We start from the raw sequence: 22,669 nt of genomic DNA on the forward strand, positions 1-22,669 counted from the left end.
GTGGTTTGAGACTCTATTTCCTATTCTCAAGAAAGAACAGACTTTTCATTTGTGTTTTTTATTATTATTGATTTCAGTCTGTTCGAAAGCAAAAAAGCAGGCCAGATCTATCATCTGAAACTTGGAAGTTCTCACAGTAATTCTGCTACAGTTATATTTATTTGCCTGTGAACTGCTTCTCTAAGATTCTTAGGTTTATTTAGCTAAATTCATTCAGTCACTCTAACAGATGTTTTTTAGCCCTATTAAATGATTTTTTTTTTACCCACGGACATGACAAAATTGCTTCTGAATCTGATATAAGGGGAAAGACTAAATTTGATCATCAAGTCTGTGATCTGTGGCTCTCTTCTTTGCTGGTGTTAACCATTTACTCTTTATTTCACTAGCTTCACTGACATGGTACAATGTTTGAGCAACACCTATGTCGAAATACCTGATTCTTACCTCTCTTCGCTAAGCCTTTAACTGTCTTAATCATATGTATTTATCCATATATATTCTTTTTTTTAAAAGATTTTATTTATTTATTTGACAGACAGAGATCACAAGCAGGCAGAGAGGAAGGCAGAGAGAGGAGGAAGCAGGCTCCCTGCTGAGCAGAGAGCCCGATGCGGGGCTTGATCCGAGGACCCTGGGATCATGACCTGAGCCGAAGGCAGAGGCTTTAACTCACTGAGCCACCCAGGAGCCCCTATCCATATATATTCTTATATATAATTCTTAAATGCAAGAAATATTAGCAACCAACTTAAATTTTAATCTATACCCTAATAAGTTATATTAGGTTTATTTCGAATAGAATATAAGCACGTGACAGAAGATCTACAAATCTTTAAATGTGTTTGCTTATTTCAAACAACCAAATGGGAATACTAGGCTCCATGGCTCTATGCAGTGGTAGGTACTATCCTAATTACACTTTTAATTGAGTGGTCAACATTAAATTAAATCTCTACAGCATGTTAACTCAGTGACATCAGGAGACAACTCAAGTTGCCTTGGAGGCTCATTTAATTACTTGGTGGGAGCCAAGTAACTAATATAATTGTAATACTTGAGGAAAAGAGATGAGGAAATCACCAGGATGAGGATAGTCAGAAAAGAATAAAACAGGGATTGAAATGAAAACACACATGATACACAATCATGGTGAACACACACACATACACGAACGCTTAAGGAGTTGTAGGGAACCTGGAGGGTGAAGGCAGGAGATCAAGTAACCAATGATGAGACCAAGAAAGGAGTTGGACTGATGTTACTAAATGAAGAAAAAGCAGATTATTGTGTGGCTGAGAGAAAATACAACTGTGTAAGTTCAAAGAGAGTAGGGACTAGCACATAACCTAAAAACGGTGACTGGAGCAACACTATGCTGAGAGAAATTATTGTCTAGACAAATCAATTGTTTATTTGTTTACTTATTTCTTTAAACTATATTCTTCACTAAAAAGGCTTTCAACAAGCTTTCAAAATCCACAGATGGCAAAATCACTAGGCAAGAATGAGTGAAGGAAAATCGTGGTGCAAAAAAGATGAAGCAGTGGGGTATGTTAGTAAGCAACCTACTTGCCACACAGTCTAGTCATGCTCCCAGGAGCCAAACCAAACAGGCACATGTGATCTGTTTCAACATTTCCAGGGCCATAAGGAAAGCAATCCAGCTGCTCACCAGCAGCACACGGGTTGGGCCTTCAGTGAAATTTATCTTATGTGTTTTTAATCAAGAGAACAGACTGTGTGATGGAGTAGACGACACTTTCAATGTCATTTCTACAATAAAGATGATATAAAATTCTGAGTGATGTTACCATAATTTCACTCAGTTCAGTCCAAATCGTAACTGCATAAATAGTTCAGAAAAACCAATTATGCAAATGATCCAGATAAGACACTCCCAGATGGTCTGGCTTATCCAAGAGCAAAATTTAGAATATCCAGAGAACATCATATCCTTTAGATAATCCTCAATGAATAATCCTCACTGAATATTTTCACAACAAGTAAATCACACATGAGAAAGTCTTTCATAATATAGTCATTATTTACCCAGCGATCACTTGACAAATTATTTCTGTGTAGAACATGCAGCCAATTAATTACATGTTTTCTAAACCAGACTACTCATGATTAAATAATGTCTACTTATCTTAGTTTCTTCTGGTCCCCCCCTCTTTTTTTTTCCTTTAGGGAGATTTATTCCATTTTATAAAAATGCGAAAGAGAATTATTCTTAGGTATAGCTCCCTGGGTTGTTGTTTAGATTTTGTTTATAGGGTAACGCTGAAAATGCTATAAACTTGGAGAGATGTGCTTTATTATCACTAAACTAAGTATCTGACATCAAAATCCCCAAACTCTAGCTTCTAAGTAGGTTTTCTTTTTCCCCCATTGTAGGTGGAAACAGCACGACTGACCTAAAGAAGTAGTACCCTCTCATGGAGAAGAGCTCATGCTATAGATCTTTGACAGGAACATTTAAATGAACTCTAGGAGTACAATGTCTAACCAGAAGCAGAACAGAAACGAGGTCAGGAAACCCACGAAAGCTTAAGTGTCTTAAAGTAGATCACGTTACACTTGGGGGTAGCTCATTCTAGACTACGCACGTATGAGTCTCCGGACTTAGGACAGCAGAGTCTTAAGTACTCTGTAGCCCACACCTCGACAGAGAGATACCCCAGTTAAATGGCTATAAAACGTTACCTCAAATCAGCAGCTTTCCCCGTCTTGTTAGTGCACATAACCTCTCTGGTCTGATATCCAATCTGGATGTCCCAGTATTTGTTCTCTTGCCGGTTCTGTCTATTTCTGTTTCTCTTTTTCTTAATAAGTTCACGGGCTTCTGGATCCTTCACTCCTTTGCCTCGGTCCTTTTCCCGTTCTTTATTCTTTCCACGTCTCCGTGCTTGTCTCACTTGTCTTGAGTGGGGCATCGAGCATGAGCTCCAGGGACCCACATGCAAGCTGTACATGTTCTCTTCCTCTTCACAGGGGCTGGACTGGCACACCTGAAACTCTGTCAAGTTTGGGCAGCCAGAACCTCCAAACTGGGGGGGTGCTACCACGTGACGTGTCCGGTGCTGGAGCCCACTGCCGCACGTCTTGGAGCACTCAGACCAGGCAGAAAACTCTGACACGATGCAGTCTTGCTGGCAGGGGATGAGGCAGGCCTGTTCCAGGAGAGGTTTGGGCTCAAAGTACTCACAAATGATATCCTCTGCAGGAATGCCCTTCTCTTTCTGGATGCACGTTATCTCTCTCACCTGAATGCCTTCCTCCCCCTTAATGCACTCAAGGGGTTTCTCTAGGCTTTTGGAAATCACAGGCTGACACTGATTCCAGGGTCCCAGGCTCCAGTCATACAACTCTTTGTGCCAGTCACACACTTTGAAACAGATCTGCTGGTTACTGGGTCTCTCGGCCAGCTTACAGTTTGTATGTAACGTCGTCCAGCCTTCCATGTGAGCACACCACACGGCCCGGGTCTGAATGCCTCCTGGCCCGCATTCATCTCCCATGCACCGGCCCCACGGACCTGAAAATGAGACAAGAGTCAACAGTGCCACTGGAAGAAAGCCATAAGTTACTTCACTTTCCAAAAAGGCATTTCAAGATCTAGTACATTAACTTCCCTGAAGTGTTATAAAGTAGGTCTCTGCACACGAGTGTTGGAAAGTAATGATCTGCACTCAGTATTTTTGCAAAAGGAGAAGTGTGTCAGAGAGTCTATATAAGGTAACCGCTGGGACAAGTTCATTTTGGGTCCTTTTGGGTCTTTTCTTCATTAATTTTAAATAGAGAACCCTTGCTCATAAAGGACATCAGAAATCAGCAGCAGTGAAAACACAGGATCCCCGCCTTGTAAGCATCGAATCCATGTCAGCAGCAGGCTAACCGAGTGGCCCCCTGGGCATGGAGACTGTGCACATACGAGTCTCCAGACTTAGGACAGCAGAGTCTTAAGTACTCTGTAGCCCATGGCTACTGTGCTTAAACAAAACCATAATCTTCATTTCCCACTCTCCCACGCACAGAATATAAAGGTACATTTACATTGGATCATCAAGTTAGCAGCAAGCTAAATGCCATTAGGTCTAAATTTCAAAATACAAGTGTCTTGAAATAACTCAGAGTCTAAATCCCAGATGCAATTCAGGAGAACTCATTAATATTTTATTCTTTTTCCAGTATTTGATACTAATTATGAGAGCAGACTAATGAATCAGATTAGGACTATTAAGAAACTAGGCTTTTTAAAAGTTTTTATTTAAATTCCAGTTAGTTAACATAGAGTGTAATATTAGTTTCAGGAGTGCAATTTAGTGATTCAATACTTACATATAACACTCGGTGATCATCACAACAAGTACACTCAGTATACTCCTTAATCCTTATCACCTATTTAACCCATCCCCCCACCCACCCCCTCTGTGGTAAGCATCAGTTTGTTCTCTAGAGTTAAGAATCTGTTTCTTGGTTTGCCTCTCTCTCTCTCCTTTTCCCTATGCTCATTTGTTTTGTTTCTTAATTCCACATATGAGTGAAATCATATGGTATTTGTCCTTTTCTGACTTATTTCACTTAGCATAATATTCTCTAGCTCTATCCATGTTGCTGCCAATGGCAAGATTTCATTCTTTTTTATGGCTAAATAGTATTACATTGTAGATATACACCACATCTTCACCCATTCATCAGACAATGGCCATTTGGGCTCTCGGCATAAACTGGCTACTGTAGATAACGCTGCTATACACAGTGGGGTTCGTGTATCCCTTCAAATTGGTATTTTTGTATTCGTTGGGCAAATACCTAGTAATTCAATTGCTGCTTTGCAGCGTAGTTCCATTTTTAACTTCTTGAGGAACCTCTACACTGTTTTCCAGAGTGGCTATACCAATGTGCATTCCCACCAACAGTGCAAGAGAGCTCCCCTTACTCCACATCCTTGAAGTAAGATTAGAGGGAACATACCTCAACAAAATAAAGGCCATATAGGAAATAACATAGCTAGTGTCATCCTCAATGGGGAAAAACTGAGAGCCTTTTCTCTACAGTCAGGAATAAGGCAGTGATGTCCACTCTCACCACTGCTACTTAACATAGCTCTGGAAGTCGTAGCCACAGCAGTCAAACAACAAAAAGAAATGAAAGTCATCCAAATCAGCAAGGACGACATCAAACATTCCCTATCTGCAAATGACAGAATACCCCATAGAGAAAACCCAAAAGACTCCACCAAAAAACCACTAGAACTGATACATGAACTCAGTAAAGTTGCAGGGTACGAATCAACATATAGAAATTTCTATACATCAATAATGAAGCAGCAGAAAAAGAAATTAAGGAATCAATCCATTTACAATTGTACCGAAAAACACAAGATACCTAGGCATCAACGTAACCAAATAGGTGAAAGACCTGTATTCTGAAAAGTGTAAAACATTGATGAAAGAAATTGAAGATGACATAAAGAAATGGAAAGGCATTCCATGCACATGACTTTGAAGAACAAATATTGTTAAAATGTCTTTACTACCCAAAACAATCTGCATATTTAATATAATCCCTATCAAAATACTGCCAGCATTCCTCACAGAGCTAGAGCAAATAATCCTAAAATTTGTATGGAACCACAAATGGCCCTAAATAGACAAAGCAAAGCAAAGTTGAAAAAGTTTGAAAAAGCAAAGCAAAGTTGGAGGCATCACAATTCCAGACTTCAAGTTATATTCCACAGCTGTAGTGATAAAAACAACATGGTACAGGCACAAAAACAGACATATAGATCACTGGAACAGAACAGAAAGCTTAGAAACGAACCCACAATTATATGGTCAGTTAATCTTCGACAAAGTAGGGAAGAATATCCAATTGGAGGGGGGTGGAGAACCAGTCTTTGACAAACAGTGTTGGGAAAACCAGACAAAAGAACAAAACTGTACCATTTTCTTACACCACACACAAAAATAAACTCAAAAAGGATTAAGACCTAAATGTGAGACTTGAAACCATAAAAGTCCTAGAGGAGAACACAGAGAGTAACCTCTTTGACAATGGCCATAGCAACTTATTACTAGAGAGGTCTCCCGAGGCAAAGGGAAGGAAAGCAAAGATAAACTATTGGGAGTTCATCAAGATAAAAAGCTTCTGTACAGCGAAGGAAATAATCACCAAAAGTAAAAGGTAACCTACAAAATGGGAGAAGAGTTATGCAAATGACATACCTTATAAAGGGTTAGTATCCAAAATATATAAAGAACTTAAAAAACTCAACACCCCAAAAATGAATAATCCAGTCAAAAAATGGGCCAAAGAAATGAACACAATTTTCTCCAAAGAAGACATCCAGTTGGCCAACAGACACATGAAAAGATGCTCAACATCATTCAGCATCAGGGAAATGCAGATCGAAACTACAATGAGATACCATCTCACACCTGTCAGAATGGCTAATATCAATGACACATGAAGCTAGGGTTTTATCCTCAAACTAAAAACAACAAAAAATTACAACAGTTATAAATTGGCACTTAAAATATTTTATTGGGGGGGGTGGGATTATGGACATTGGGGAGGGTATGTGCTATGGTGAGTGCTGTGAAGTGTGTAAACCTGGCGATTCACAGACCTGTACCCCTGGGGATAAAAAGATATTATATGTTTATGAAAAATAAAATTAAAAAATAAAATTAAAAAAAAAAATATTTTATTGGACTTTTAACACAGAGTTAGGTACTACTGTTAATGGGTATATTTTAACTAATTGATGAAAACTAATATTTTATTACAGAAATCTTAGAAACAATGTGTCAAATTATTTCAAGTCTGCCTGTTATTGCTGAGTAAGGAAAAGACACATACCAAAACCAATCCCCCACAACTATGAGGAACTTAACACTACATAACTATTAAGTTTGAAAATTACCCTAGAAAAGAAGTGATAAAGATATTAAGCTCTTATAAACCAAGCTTTAGCCAAAACTCTAGGCTTATATCTAAGTTTATTGAAAAATAAAAGTGATGATGGTTACTTGAAAACTCATGGTTTACTGACACCAAATTAGAGAGAGGTCCCATTTTATACATTCTCAGAATATCCTTTTGTTTCTCACATTATATTTATCACAATTTCAACTAACTGATTGAATAACTGTATGCCTATCATATTAGACTGACTTTCTGGCCCCTGATGTACAGAACTTTGCCTGTCTTCTGCAACCTGTTTGATCCTGTCTTAATTTTCATGGCTGGCTTTTGAATGAACTTCACCAACTATCCTTTTTTTAAAGATTTTATTTATTTATTTGACAGACAGATCACAAGCAGGTAGAGAGGCAGGCAGAGAGAGGGGGAGAAGCAGGCTCCCTGCTGAGCAGAAAGCCCGATGCGGGGCTCGATCCCAGGACCCTGAGATCATGACCTGAGCTGAAGGCAGAGGCTTAACCCACTGAGCCACCCAGGAGCCCCTCAGCAACTATTCTGCTCAGAAAAGAGAAAATTTAATTTGTAGATCTTAATATTCAAAACATTAGATAATTGATGTCAATGCCAGTAGAAAAAGAAACTGAGTTCAAGAAAACTTCTATACTATTTCATATATAGTGACAATGAGCATGCATTTCTGAAGTTTTGATAACTAGTAAAAACATACATTCTAAGTACAAATACAATTCTATTCCATTCCAAAAATATTATCATAGATTCCCTATTAACCAGCTATTCATAGATAACACAGTTGTGTTTATTTTATTTCAAGTATATTTACAATGAGAACCAGAAGATAAGACATCCCAAGAAAATTCCATGGAGATGGACAAAAATACTCACTAGGTAAGGCAAAATAAAATGCATGAAGGCACCAGTGAAAGTAGAGGTGGCAATATAATCACAATTGAACCTAAAAAAAACCTCACTTTGCAGACTTTAACTGCTGTCTTATCTTTTTACTGCACCTTGGGTATTGCATTTGTGTCCAATTAACAGACCTCTTGAAAAAAAAAAAAGCAGATCTTTACCATTGTACACCTGATAAAGGGCTGTCTACTTCTATCCTCTGAGCATTCTTAAAATAATCACCCATTGAACACAAAGGGGATACATCTCAAACTGCTCTTGACAGCTAAGAATTGTTAGCCCAATTAGCTACCATGTTTCAAAGAAAACAAATGTTTCAAAGTGCAATTTGAAAGCACAATGTGCAAACTCTATCAAGCAAACTATGAAGTCCTCTCCCAAGCACAATATGAAAATGTGATATTTAACTCCTATGCCTTGGCATGAATGTTAAATTTTAGCTCCGCATCTCAAATTACTAGGAGTGGGAAGGGGTGGTGTTGGAAAGGTGGTGTGTGTGTGTGTGTGTGTGTGTGTGTGTGTGTGTCTAAGGATGTATGCTTTTTAACAAGAAAAGAATTTCTCTTACTTCGTTTATTGTTCTTGCTCATGATTATATAAAGGGAACTTGGAACATAATTGCACAAAACAAAGGATAGGTAGCTTGCTACTTAAGGTCTTGGATAATATCCCTTTATGAATGGAAATGCATTCCTGCATACAGATTTGTAGGATTTGTTTTCAGTATCCTGCAAAACACTGCTAGGATGTAGGTCAATAAATATATGTAGAACACTTAGCTTGAGAGATTTTATGTAAATTGAGAAATACTAGATATCGTATTCCACTAAAAAAAAGTTAAAGCAACTGTTTGCATGCCCAAAATATTTACGTAATTGATAGACTCACAATACAAATATTTTCACTTGAAACTGATGCAGAATTATGTTCTGTAAAAACAAATTTAAATGAATGCTACTTGGCTTAGTTTTTCATAGGATAGTGCTTTAAATAAAATTGTTAACTAACTTTCCAAAAATGTTGATAAAACAATGAATTTATTTTTATTCCTGCTAAGTAGGTTTTATTTTTAAAGATTTTATTTATTTATTTGACAGAGAGAGCGAGTGCAAGAGAGAGAGCACAAGCAGGGGGAGCCACAGGCAGAGGGAGAAGCAGGCTCCCCGCTGAGTAGGGAGCACAAGGCATGACTCCATCTTGGAACCCCGGGATCATGACCTGATCCAAAGGCAGACGCTTACCAACTGAGCCACCCAGGTGCTCTGGGATTTTATTTTATTTCACATTTTTAAAAAAATTCACTTCTTTTAGGGGTGCATGGGTGGTTCAGTAGGTTAAGTGTCTATCTTTGGCTCAGATCATGATCCCAGAGTCCCAGGATGGAATCCTGCATCAGGCACCCCGCTCAGCAGACAGTTTGCTTCTCCCTCTGACCCTCCCACCTCTTGTGCTCTCTCTTTCTCTCCCACTGTCTGTCAAAAAAACAAAATCTTTTTTAAAAAAGATTTGAGAGAGAGAGAGAGTGTCCCCTACAAGCAGGGGGAGGGGTAGAGGAGAGAAGGAGACTCCTCACTGAGGATTGAGTGGAAATGGGGCTCAACCTCAGGACCCTCAGACCATGGCATGAGCCAAAATCAAGAATCTGATGCTTAACCCACTGAGCCACCCAGGTGTCCCTAAACAGGATTTTATGACATGTTTATTGTTTTCATGTCATTCAAAACCCTCTATTTTAGTCTACAAAAGATGGCCTTTTAAAGTTAAAATCAGTGTTTGGCCCACCATATTCAATACTACTTCTAAAACTACTATATATCAAGGGCATGAGAGCAATAAAAGGTTGAGTCTATAAAAGGACACATTATTGACAGGTGGCCGAGCAACTGTTCCAAAGAGCCTTATAAAAGATAAACATTATAAAAGGAGCATGAGAAAATTATGCAAACTACTTTCTGCCCTTGTTTGCTATAAAACTCTCAAATGAGGCAGTTTCTTGTTTGACTAAATATGTTTGCATCCTTCAAATGAGATAGTATATTTTCCCTTCCGGATTTGGTGATGGAACAGCATGCCCTAGTTTACCAAGATCAAGAAACGCACGCCCAGCTTAGTGACATACTGGATTCAAGGTCATGGATGTTCACAATTCACAGAATTTTTAAAAATTCTATTTGTTTTTACTCAAGCAGGTCAGTATAGAAAAACTTGGTAATTACTGCTAATAGTAAAGATAATTTCTCATAAATTCCATGAAGTAGAGGTAACTAGTCATACATTTGCTACTATCTTACTAGGCAATTAAAGATCTATTTAAATAAACTGGGCTCTTGCTATAAGTTATTTTATATTCTGCGCTTTTACTTCACTATATGTTATACAAATAATTCCATTTCAATAGATGTGAGGGAGGCCTCAGATACACACACACACACACACACACACACACACACACAGACTGAACTTACTAATTAATCTTGCTTGTTCCTCATATTTACACATTTACACTATGGTTGCACAGTATGTTTTACCAGTTTACTGTGATTTATCTAACATATTCTATTTGTGGAAATTCAGGTCTTTTTTCCAATTGTTTCAAACACTATAAAGAATGTTACGGTGAACATCTATTGTTGCAATCAGGTACCAGTCAGGCAATTCAAAGTTTTGCAAATGTGCAAGTTTTTGATACATCTATTATTGCAGAAATGCCTACCAAATGTATCCATTTACCTTCTCACCAGCAATTAATGAGTGTATTTCTTTTCCCTGATACAGGGAAGTCTACAGACTACAGTTTTGCCACATTTGGACTTCAACTGGAGGAATCTTATGTTCTTATTTCCTCAGAGGTTCCATCCTTTGACTCTTTAAACTCTAAAGATAATGTCCTTCAAATCTAATCCTCTGAGTCCTGTAGTTTCCAGAAAGATCTCACAGCTTTTGGACAATTGATATCCTTCCCCCTTTTCAGCATAGAAACACAATTCTGCTTATTTTGTACTCATTTGTTCATTTCAAAGACTTTTCACTGTGGATAGAAGTAAACACATGGACTTAAGTGTCTTGAAATAGTTTCATAGTTTCATAGATTGGTAATCCAAATTCCTGGCATACTGTGCCATTCAATATCATACTATTTTTTTTTTTTTTAAAGATTTTATTTATTTATTTGACAGAGAGATCACAAGCAGGCAGAGAGGCAGGCAGAGAGAGAGGAGGAAGCAGGCTCCCCTAGAGAGCAGAGAGCCCGGTGCGGGGCTCGATCCCAGGACTCTGAGATCATGACCTGAGCCGAAGGCAGTGGCTTAACCCACTGAGCCACCCAGGCGCCCCTCAATATCATACTATTTGATTTAATTATAAATATGCATTCTGCCTAGGAGACCCCTTTGTATAGATTATGAGCACAGAAACAGTTTAATTTTTTTAAGAATTTGCTGACCTAAAAGAGGTGAAAATTTTCTTTTTAAAGGAAAACAAAAAGAGAGCTCATAGCTTCTTTGACTTGAGTTTTAATTTAATTTCATTTAATTTTAATTTAAAATATAACTCTCAAATGACAAATCAGTTTGGTGGATAAGAAGAGATCAGTGTGAAGTCAAGCTGAGCTTTCATCTTCAATAAGTAATTAAATTTTAATAAGAAATTATATAAGAATATAAAATTAAATGTACAAAATTAGAACAAGCTCTTTAAATCTGATGAGACAATGAATGAGGAATCAGTGATAGGACAGCTGATTTTACAGTTGCCAAATATAGTAATCTATATTCAGCCCCTATCATGTTTGATCTCTCTCAAGAAAATTACTTGCCTCTTTGGATCCTGGTTTCCTTCATTTGTAAAATACAGTAAAAACCACGTCATTAACTTTCATCGTCTTGTAACTCTACATGAAACACAGAATAAGTTATCAATATTATGATGAGTATTCGTGATAAAGTTGTGAAATGCTTTTTCCTCCCACAAAAAGACTCTCATTTTTATGTGACTTAGTATTTTTAAGTCTGCATGCATCAGTGATGGTTTCTTTAGGCTAGACTCCATTAAAGTAGATAACTGGGTCAAAGGGTACTGAGAATTTTAAGGTTTTCAAATACATGTTGCCCAATTGATTTTTCAGAGAAACCTGCGGAAATCTAAATCCCATCACAACACCCTTATCAGCACTGCTACTGTTTTTTTTTTTTTTGGGTACTTTAACAAATACAAATCCATTGTTGTTTTAATTGAATTCTTTTCACATATGACCTTAAACATAATTTTTCTCTCTTCTGTGACTCATTCAATTAGTTTATTTTGCAGTGGTATCGTGGACTTTTCTTTTGATCTTGATACATTTTGTTGATGACATTAACATCTTCTATGCCCTTCAAAAATGTAGTATTGTTCTCTTTCATATGTTTTTGTTTACAATGTTTTCTGTATTTTTAGTATGCAAGCTTTTCACTAACACAATCTTATGTTTCTTCCATTGCTTTTAGGCTGAGAAGTATCTTTGGGCACCTGGGTAGCTCAGTGGGTTAGGCTGAGAAGTATCTTCAAGTACAGAGATATAAATATTATTCATAAAATTTGATAAAAGTTTCATTCTCTCTCTTTTTTTTTAAAGATTTTATTTATTTATTTATTTGACAGAGAGAGAGATCACAAGTAGGCAAAGAGGCAGGCAGAGAGAGAGAGAGAGAGAGGGAAGCAGGCTCCCCACCAAGCAGAGAACCCGATGCGGGACTCCATCCCAGGACCCCTGAGATCATGACCTGAGCCAAAGGCAGGGGCTTAACCCACTGAGCCACCCAGGCACCCAAAAGTTTCATTCTCTTTATAGATTCATTATATATATTATATATATATATATATAAATATATATATATATATATATATATATATATATATCATCCATTAGGAATTTTTTTTTTAGTATGCTTAAAGGCAAACTACTGAACATTCTATTTTCTCCATAGTCAGGTAATTTTAGCAAGAATACTCAAAACTATTATTTTAAGGTACTCACTAACATCAAAACATGGAAATGAGAACTGCTTCAATACTGCATCCCTAGATTTTAATGCTATATTTAATTTTATTGCCATACTTCATTTTATTGCTATAGTTTATTTGTACAGTATACAGTGTATTTGCACATATATGATCTCTTTTGATTTTCACATTGTGTTAGATATGAAGAGTTTGTTGTACTATATAGTAGGCTCAATCTCATAAGACTAGAGAAAAATATAAAGCCCTAAATGTCCCAAATTATTTCTACTGTGTTATAATAGGACAGGTAAACATTCCAAAAAAGAAAAGTTAGCTAAATGTGAACAATCCAGATAGGGAATTCATGTTGCCATAATGAAAAGTCCCTAATTTTTGAACAATATCACATTCAAATATTGAGATGCCCAAACTAATTTTTTAGAGAAAAGTATTCTTGAGGATGATAAACTTCAAAGTCAGTATTTCCCTTCCAAGCTTATAAAATTTGTTAGAGCTTCCACTGCGACACAAGATGTTACACCAACAGCATTATTATATATCAAAATTAAAGAGATTTGCTCTGTTGCACTGCCACTCTATAAAACAATATTTTTTTAAAGATTTTATTTATTTATTTGACAGACAGAGATCACAAGTAGGCAGAGAGGCAGTCAGAGAGAGAGGGGGAAGCAGGCTTCCCACTGAGCAGAGAGCCCAATGTGGGCTTGATCCCAGAACCCTGGGATCATGACCTGAGCCAAAGGCAGAGGCTTTAACCCACTGAGCCACCCAGGCGCCCCTACAAAACAATATTTAACTCCACTCCCCACTTCCCCAAAATAACAAAGCAACCTTGAGATTTGTGTTACATTCTGTTACACATGTAATTGGCAACAAAATATTTACAATATGGGGATAGAAATTGTTAATCACAACAAATATGTAAACTCAACAGCCTTGAAGCTATGCCAAGTCATTAATGTAGTCATTCACACCTTGCTTTAGAGAGAATGGATTGAAGGTAGCAACATCAAATTTACTCAGAGTATATGCTCTCATTGTGTGAAATAGGTTTTGCTGCCACCACACCAAAAAAAGAAGAAAAAGAAATAGGTTCTGCCTTATCACTGATATCAAAGCATGGCAATGCGAGCTATAAAATGATAACCTCAAAAATGTGAAATGCATAAAACCTTCTAAAATACTGAACTATAGATGTCTGGTTACAATTGTCTTAAATTCAGCTACCTTTGGACAATGTGTATATTCAAAGTTTAAGCTGAAGGGCTCCAAGGGAGCTAAGTCAATAAGGCTTTTTGGAGATAAGGGATCCCATCTCTTAAATTTCTTACTTCATCTCAGAGAAGTCTGATATAAATAGTAAGCAAAGTCTTCATATAGTCAATCAAATTTAAAAGCCTACTGTCTTGTCTTAGATTATCCCAAAACTGGAATGTGAAACAAAAGCTTGTATGCAAGTCATTTATCTTAGAAGTGATTCCACAGAGAAGTCCATATAGAAGAGGTAGCTGTAAGGGAAGCCTAGGCAACATGTTTATATAATTTACTCAGTCTTCTGGATCCATATGGGCCTGATCCCAAATACTTCATTTCTGTTGTACATGGGGTTTCTACTATGCACACCCAACCAGTTTATGTGATGAGTTTCATGACAGCCAGCTCAGGATGGACAACTTCAGTTGGAGTCAACTGGTGTCCAACACACAACGTCTACTAGGACACAACAGCGAGCCAGGATCTGGGTGTGTGTGTTATGTACCTTTTTTTTTTTTCTCCAGAAGGTAGCTCTCTGTAGAAAGCATGGTCTTACTCCCGAACCTTAGGTATCTATGCTGCAATTCTCCAATTAGGGCTAGCCAGAGATTCCACACTGTCATTCTATCAGAAATCAGACTAATAACATCAGCTCTTCTGGGCCATTATGCTAAGCTAAGCTTAGCAGCTTGTACCACAGCCTGGACCTGTGGTACAGAGGTCTCTACTGTAAGATCCATTCAAAACTGGCCGTCCCCAAACATTAAATAGACTGTGGCGGAATTCCCAACTATGATATAGGCTGCTTTCAGAATGCAAAGGGGCTGTGGGAGCCAGCCTCCAAAGATAGCCCCAATGATCCCTGCTTCTTGGTATTCATGCCTTCTACCATCCCCTCTAATACTGCATAGGGCTGACTTGTGGAACCACAAACATATTGCAGGAATACTGGTAGATGATGTACAAGTCTAGGTCAAAAAAAGATATTATGGCTTTTAACTTGCCTTCTTTTGATTAATTCTGGGAGAAGGCAGCTATGATAGCAGGTGGACAGCTGAGCAGCATTTTATAAAAGAACTGTGCTGTCCTGCCAACAGCCATGTGAGTTGAAGCCATAAATGCCTTAGAAGCAGATCCATCAGCAGAGGCCAAGCTGTCAGAAGACCGCAGGGCTGGCCAATGTCTTAACGGTAGCCTCACGAAAGACCTAGACTTAGTACTATCCAGCTAAACTGCTTCCAAATTTCTAGCACACGGCAATGGTGAGACAATAAATGTTTATTGGTTATAATCACCATTTTCAGGCAATTTGTTTTGTAGCAATAGTTACCTTACAGACTAGAACCTGGAAGAGGTGTATTGCCACAGCAAAAATCTAAAATATGGGAGGAGTATACTGGAGCGGCGCTGGATGAAGCTGGAAGGACAGTAAGGGAAATGTTAGTAAAAGTCAAAGGTTCACTGCAAAGACAGTTAAAAGGCAGCTTTGGGTGACTGCCAGGAAGGGCTTAGAAAGAAGTGAGGAGAGAATTATTGGAAACTGAGAGGAGTTCTTGTTACAGCATGGCAGAAAGATCAGCAGAACTGTCACCTAGAGTAATGAGTAAAGTAGAAGATATGTCTAAGGAACTGGGTGACCTAAGATTTCTAGTCAGTGTACTGAGGGTGCCAACCTGGTCTTTCTTATTAGGGAATCTCTAATACTTGCTGCTTTCTGCTCATCCAATCCAACATGTGTCATGGATGCAGGACACCAGTGTGAGAGTCTGAGGAATGTTAAGACCATCAAGGTCCCTGCCAACTATATTTTGACAAAAGGCAGAAGTGTTAAGTCGGCTCGGAATGAGGGAGTGAATGCATGCGCTGTGCATTCTCAAGTAAAAAAGAAGCAACAAACAAACAAAAACCAAAACAAACAAAACCCCAGCTTTTAGTTCCTTTCGCTAATGGCATTTGAGGAAAAAAACGCTTTTGCCAGGTCAGTATCTCCATACCAAGTGTCAAAAATGGTGTTGATTTGTCCTAGTTTAGAGACCACATCTTCCATAACAGCTGTAGTTGGGTCAAACCCTTGGTTAAGTGTACAGCGGATTGCTTGCTGCTTCCAAGATTCACCCAGTTTTGCGTTCCTTTCCTTTCAGGGGCCATGCAGGTCAACTGGACAGGAATGTGGAATGAAACCACCTCTCCCACATCTTTTCGAATGTTTGATGTGGCACTCATTTCTGAAATTCCGCCAAGGACACTATGCTAGACCCTACCAGAAAATGCTTCACCATCAACAACTCACCTCCATCTACCAAAAAGTCAAGTCTTAGTAACTCTCGGTAGTCAACTATGATATGCCAACCTAGCGATGAGAAAGGCAAAGATTTATTCACTTGCCCCTCTTCCTCACCAATCACAAATGCCCCATGATCATTAAGTTCCTCACAATTTTAAGTTGCACATGAACGACTGTGGAGAGGGTTTCTGCGGGCGTCCTGCACTACAACGTCAATGCAGGTCTGGGAAAGCAGGCTGCTCAGCCAGGGCCAAGTCTGCCCCTGTGTGAAGCTGGCTAGACGTCTGCAAGACAGGAAGTCACAGGAGAGACCAAGAGTGGGGATGGAGCCAAGAGGATCTGAAATGGCACATGGTAGCATCCCATGCCTAGCAAATCGTAAAGTGTCTCGTTCTGTTCTCCTTCTAAAAATGCCAAACCAAAGGCATCTATTTTTCTACAGACAATATACCTTTAGGACTAAATTGCTCAAGGTGGAAAATGTTCGAATTTTTGTCACGTTCATTTATTCACTCAACAGGTACTCAGTATGGGCATACAACGTGCTAGGTGATGTGATAGGCAAGGAAGATAGAAAGTATTCAAATAAGAAAGCACTACAAAAGGTAGAAACAACCCAAATATCCATCGATGGGTAGATGGATAAACAAAATGTGGTATATCCATACTATTACTCAGCCTTAGAAGAAAAGGAAATTCTGATACAGACTATAATATGCAGGAGCCTTGAAAACTAATGCCAGTGGGATGCCTGAGTAACTCAGTCAGTTAAGTGTCTGCCTTCAGCTCCAGGCATAATCTCAGAGGGGAGCCTGCTTCTCCCTCTCCCTTTGCCCCTCCCCCTGCTTGTGCTCACACACTCTCTCTCTCTGACAAATAAGTAAAATCTTAAAAAAAAAAAGGAAAACTTACACTAAGTAAAATATGCCAGACACAAAAGGACAAATATTGTATGACCCACTTATATGAGGTACCTAGAATGTTTAATAGAAACAAAAGGCAGCATGCTACCAGGGGTTGTGGGGGGCTGCGAAGAGGGGATTACTATTTGATAGGTAAAGAATTTCAGTTTGGGATGACAAAAAAGTTCTGGAGATGGATAATGGGACAGTTGCACAATAACGTGACTATACTTAGTGTCACAGAATTATTCTCTTGAAAGTGGCAAAATGGCCAATTTTATGTGTATGTCATGTGTAACAGGACAACAAATTCTATACAACATTTTTTATATTCACATCTACAATCCTCTGAAATGTAGAGAAACTTTCTAGATATAACAACATGATTCTAAGTTTCTATAAAATTACTGCCAAGTTCAAAGCCTTGGGGGAATTCTTAAATTCCTTAGACTCAGAAGCAATTTATTTGAGCTCTTCAGGCAAAAACAGAAGGGTCAATTATAGATGTGATAGACTTTTCCTTGTTTTATTAAACAACGAAAAAAGAAGGAGTGGCTCAGAGACGCCTGTCACCATCATCTTGGGTCTTTTGCTTCACGTATTCAATAGGTAGTCACCGTTAGAAATAGTATATTCCAAGCTTTTTTCTGATGATGTTACATTGTTAACTGCATATAACTGCATACCTCAACAACTGGGCCAATAATGTGAGATTGTGGATACGATCCACACAAAACGGAAAAATAAAAATGAAGTGAAAGTAATAATCTTTTGAAGTTTGTACTGTTCTCATTACACATCTAGAAACATTTCATTTTCTGAGTCTTTAGAACATTTTTACCCATACTCTGGTCAACAGATATATATGTGCCTGTTACTTTTTATTTTTTATAAAGTTCATTTTCAGGTATTACATTTTAGTATTCTCTTGCATATAATAAACCACTCCTGGTACTGGAGTGACTCAAGTGGCTTCATTAAAAGCAATTTTTAAGGACAACAAATTCTTCTTTTTATTCTCATTTTTTTTTTAACCTTCTTACTTAAAAAGACTGATGTTACAGAGTTAGGAAACTGAGAAGTACAACTTCTTTACAAGAGACTGTAAGCCTTCCTTCATGGTTACCCTAAATCAAGAGCCATATGCATGGTTGTATATTTTTATAATCTCCATATCATTTCTAACCCACTAAATGATGTAATTATATAGAGTTAGAAAAGAAGAAATTCAAATACCTCAAACATTAAATTTCCAGCACACTAATTGGTATGCATATGAATGTAAATGTAGATGCAAAGTATATGTAAATATTCTTTTTAAATACAAATGCTTTTTGCTACCAAAATACTTCATCTGAAAATGAATATTTTATCTGAAGCCAAGTTAATCTTTCCAAACTTTGTGAGTCCGAGGATCTTGAGTTTATGGCTAAAGGTAGTCACTAGCAATATTAGTGACTCAGAAATGCATATTAAATCTTAGACTGTTATTTCCATAATGGGTAAACATCAACTGAGTTTTGTCAAGTTAAACATAAACTCAAAATTATAAGATGCTAGGAAAACAACCAGCAGGTAATGAGTTAAAGATATGAATGTAGGGGCACCTGGGTGGCTCAGGGTCAGTTGGTTAAGCTGCTGCCTTCAGCTCAGGTCAAGATCCCAGGGTCCCCAGGGTCCTGGGATCAAGCCCTGCATAGGGCTCTGAGCTCAGTGGAAAGCCTGCTTCTCCCTCTGTCTGCTGCTCTGCCTACTTGGGCGCTCTCTCTCTCTGTGTCAAATAAATAAATAAAATCTTAAAAAAAAAAAAAAGATACAGGGGTGCCTGGGTGGCTCAGTGGGTTAAAGCCTCTGTCTTCAGCTCAGGTCATGATCCCAGGGTCTAGGATGGAGCCCACACTGGGCTCTCTGCTCTGAAGGGAGCCTGCTTCCCCCTCTCTATCTGCCTGCCTCTCTGCCTACTTGTGATCCCTACCTCTCTGTGTCAAATAAATAAATAAAATCTTAAATAAAAAAAAATACAAATGTAAATTGTTTCAATTTCTCAAAAAGTGACAAAGAATATCTTAATTTCTCAGTAGGATTTGCCCAGCTTTGATAATAAAACATAACCCACAAACTTCATAACCTTCTTAAGAAATAGATTATTTGGGGCACCTGGGTGGCTCAGTCGATAAGTGTCTGCCTTTGACTCAGGTCATGACCCCAGGGTCCTGGGGTTGAGCCCCGCACTGAGCCCCACATCAGGCAGGGTGAAGCCTGCTTCTCCCTCTCCCACTCTCCTTGCTTGTCTTCCCTCTCTGTCTCTCTCTGTCAAATAAATGAATAAAATCTTTAACAACAACAAAAAGAAATAGATTATTTGATCAGCATTTTTCATATAGTAATTTACTTTGGGAAATACAGCATATATAAGAAAGCCTTAAATTAGGTTATAAAATGCAAAGCTATAACTGGATTTGATCAATGGTGAGCATTTCTAACTCTACCAAAGACATAACCTCTTTTAGGAAAATCAGGCAATCAGTTTTCTCTTTAAAGAAATGTCATCAATAAAGCAGTGTTGAGGGTACATGCAATTCTGTCAATTATTTTTTTTTTAAAAACTGTGGAGAGTACATCTTTAATAAAATTGCCTTTTAGTTTGAAACACTAAGGTCTTACTCAAAATTATGGAGTCAGAAATGAACATCAATTTTTGGATTTTTGTTTCTATGCACATTTGTTCTGTGTTTGGGTATAAATTTCTCCTTGGATACTAATTTTCCATGGCTGACAAATTTCACAAGTATTAAATAGCCATAACTTAAAAATCATATTATACTAATGGCAGTTTATGAAGCCAATCTCTACTTCAAGACACATCATTAGTCTCTTTGAAGACACATGTTGATGTAATATTTCTTTTGCTTGATTAAAAATCACAGTAAGGATGCATTTTAAAAACATCTATCAGTTGAAATTACCTCACGGCATCAATGCACATCGTCTCACCAAGTAAATGGTTCCAAGAGTATGATAGCAAATCAGCTAAAGCAGATGGTTAGATGAGGAACAGGGAAACTGATAACTGCACATTCATGGAAATTGTAAAATTTAAAACTGACGGACACCATAGTGATAAATAGTGCAACATTTTATAGCCAATATCTTGAGGCCATTAAATGTTAAATGCAGGTTATACAGTTACTAACAAGCCCGAGGAAACCGGGTATCCTGACTTCCCAGCTCAGTACTCTCACATTCTACCTTAGGACACTGGTTCAGATGAATAGCTCACCGTGGAACTATATTTCTCAAATGCCAGTTAGTAAGTTATCAAAGTGATCCTAGGCTTCATAAATAATTTACTAAGTCACAAAGAAAATTTGTCATTATCTTCACACCTATGATTTGTAAGGATACACAGAAACCACGTTAATGCAATCTTTCTTCACCTTATGTTCTTTCAGCCTCGGATGGAACACTTCTGGTGAAAAGAGGTTACTGTTCATTAAAGTCGCCCATTCTGCTAAGGGACAGATTTAGCCGACATTTTCCCCCTGTATTCCTGTAAAACCTTCCTCTTTTAGAATTCTAATCGAACTTCTTCCTGATAGCTTTTCAAGTATTTTAAAACTCCATGCTAAATATTTGTTTTTTCTTATTCCCAATAATACTTTTAGTCTGATCACTACACATGTTGCTTTTTTGTAGCACTGTTAATTATACAGTAATACCACAGAATAATCTTGGAACTAGTAAAGAATATAAAAGAGTAGACAAAAAAAGTGAAATATCTGACCACATATCGTTTATTCTTATTGAGATAAAACAAAAAGGGCAAATAACTTTATATCCATTTCAACATGGTTGAGTCTCACTCTATGGCTCTTTAAATACTGTTAACTCATTTCGCACACATTCTGTCAAGTTTCAGGTTTTGTTTTTTTTTTTTTTTTTTTAGGATTTAATTTATTTATTTGAGAGAGAGAGATGGAGACAGAGAGACAGAGAGTACATGCAGGGGGAGAGGAAAAAGCAGGCTCCCCACTGAGCAGGGAGCCTGACTTGGGGCTCAAACCCAGGGTCCTAGGATCATGACCTGAGCTGAAGGCAGACACTTAACCAAATGAGTCACCCAGGCACCCCAAGGTTCAGGCTTTCTTGATTTATACTGAGTTGTGTTACTTGCTATGGCTATTCTTTGGTAACTGCTTGGCCAACTCAGCCCCATAAGGACAAAGGCACGTACTGAAAATCCTATGCACAAGAATACCTATTTCTTAGATAAATCCTATCTAGAGGGTGAGTGGAGGAACTAGACGTATGTGTCTCATCTCTGAGCTCTTCCAGATGTCTTAATCAGCAACCTGCACTGACCCAGGTTTTTGAGATACCACGCTTTCAGATATCACCCCCAAACACTTTTATCTCAGAAGGCTGTAATTCCACGGCACGGTCCAGAATTGCTAACTTTTAGGTTATATTTGAAGATAAATGTTCATAATATATATCTATATTCTTTGACATGATTTGTATACAGTGCTATGAAGGAATAACAGTGAATGCACAGCAAATGCTTTACACATCTATATGCATCAATTTAGTATTCTTCTGGTGGAAAGAAATGAGAATTATTTAAATCAAAATTACGCTTGTAGATTCTGAAGCAATTCCAGTGCTAAAAATGTTCTGAGCATTTTATACTGAATGCTCATTATTTGCTAGAGTACAAAGGTCATAATGGCTCACAGTTCACAGATGGTCTGTAGGCTAAATAGGACATACCAGAGGGATAGGGAAAACTTGCATTTCGATTACCTAGCTTGTGTTCCCTACCAGAATTTAATTTTTATTTTTAAAAATTGTGTTTTATTGTGGTAAAAACACCAAATGTGAGATATCTCTCTTAACAAATTTTAAGTGTATAATACGTTACTTTTGACTATACGTACAAAGTTGTACAACAGATCTCTAGAACTTACTCATCTTAACAGAAACTTTGTGCCCACTGATTCATAGCACCCTATTTTCCCCTTCCCCAGCCCCTGGAAACCACCATTTAACTCTCTGTTTCTGGGAGTTTGACTATTTTAGATATTTCCACTCTAATAATGCATTTTCTTTATCCATTCTTCTGTTGATAGACATTTAGGTTTTTTCAAATCTTGGCTACTATGAATAGTGCCATCATTCCTCCAAAGAAGACATACAAATGGCCAGCAGGCACATGAAAAAAATGTTCAATGTCACCATCCACCAGGCAAATGAAAACCAAAACCACAATGAGTTATCACCTCATACCTGTCAGGAAGGTTTCTGTCAAAAAAAAAAAAAAAGGACAATACATGTGGTGGGGATGTGGAAAAAATGGAACCGATAC

General features: G+C 37.8%; 1 protein-coding gene across 1 annotated transcript in view; it reads right to left on the minus strand.

The window, feature by feature from the left end:
• The window catches only part of LOC111147355 (thrombospondin type 1 domain containing 7A), a 442,849-nt gene that overhangs the window by 252,152 nt on the left and 168,028 nt on the right, over nucleotides 1–22,669 (minus strand). The window contains exon 2 of the mRNA XM_022503356.1: nucleotides 2,710–3,541. Within this exon, the coding sequence (XP_022359064.1) occupies nucleotides 2,710–3,541 (832 nt within the window). The remainder of the gene's footprint in view (nucleotides 1–2,709; nucleotides 3,542–22,669) is intronic.

Source organism: Enhydra lutris, unplaced genomic scaffold (assembly GCF_002288905.1).
Source record: "Enhydra lutris kenyoni isolate GAN:26980312 unplaced genomic scaffold, ASM228890v2 scaffoldscaffold16, whole genome shotgun sequence".
In the NCBI taxonomy this organism is placed as follows: Eukaryota; Metazoa; Chordata; class Mammalia; order Carnivora; family Mustelidae; genus Enhydra; species Enhydra lutris.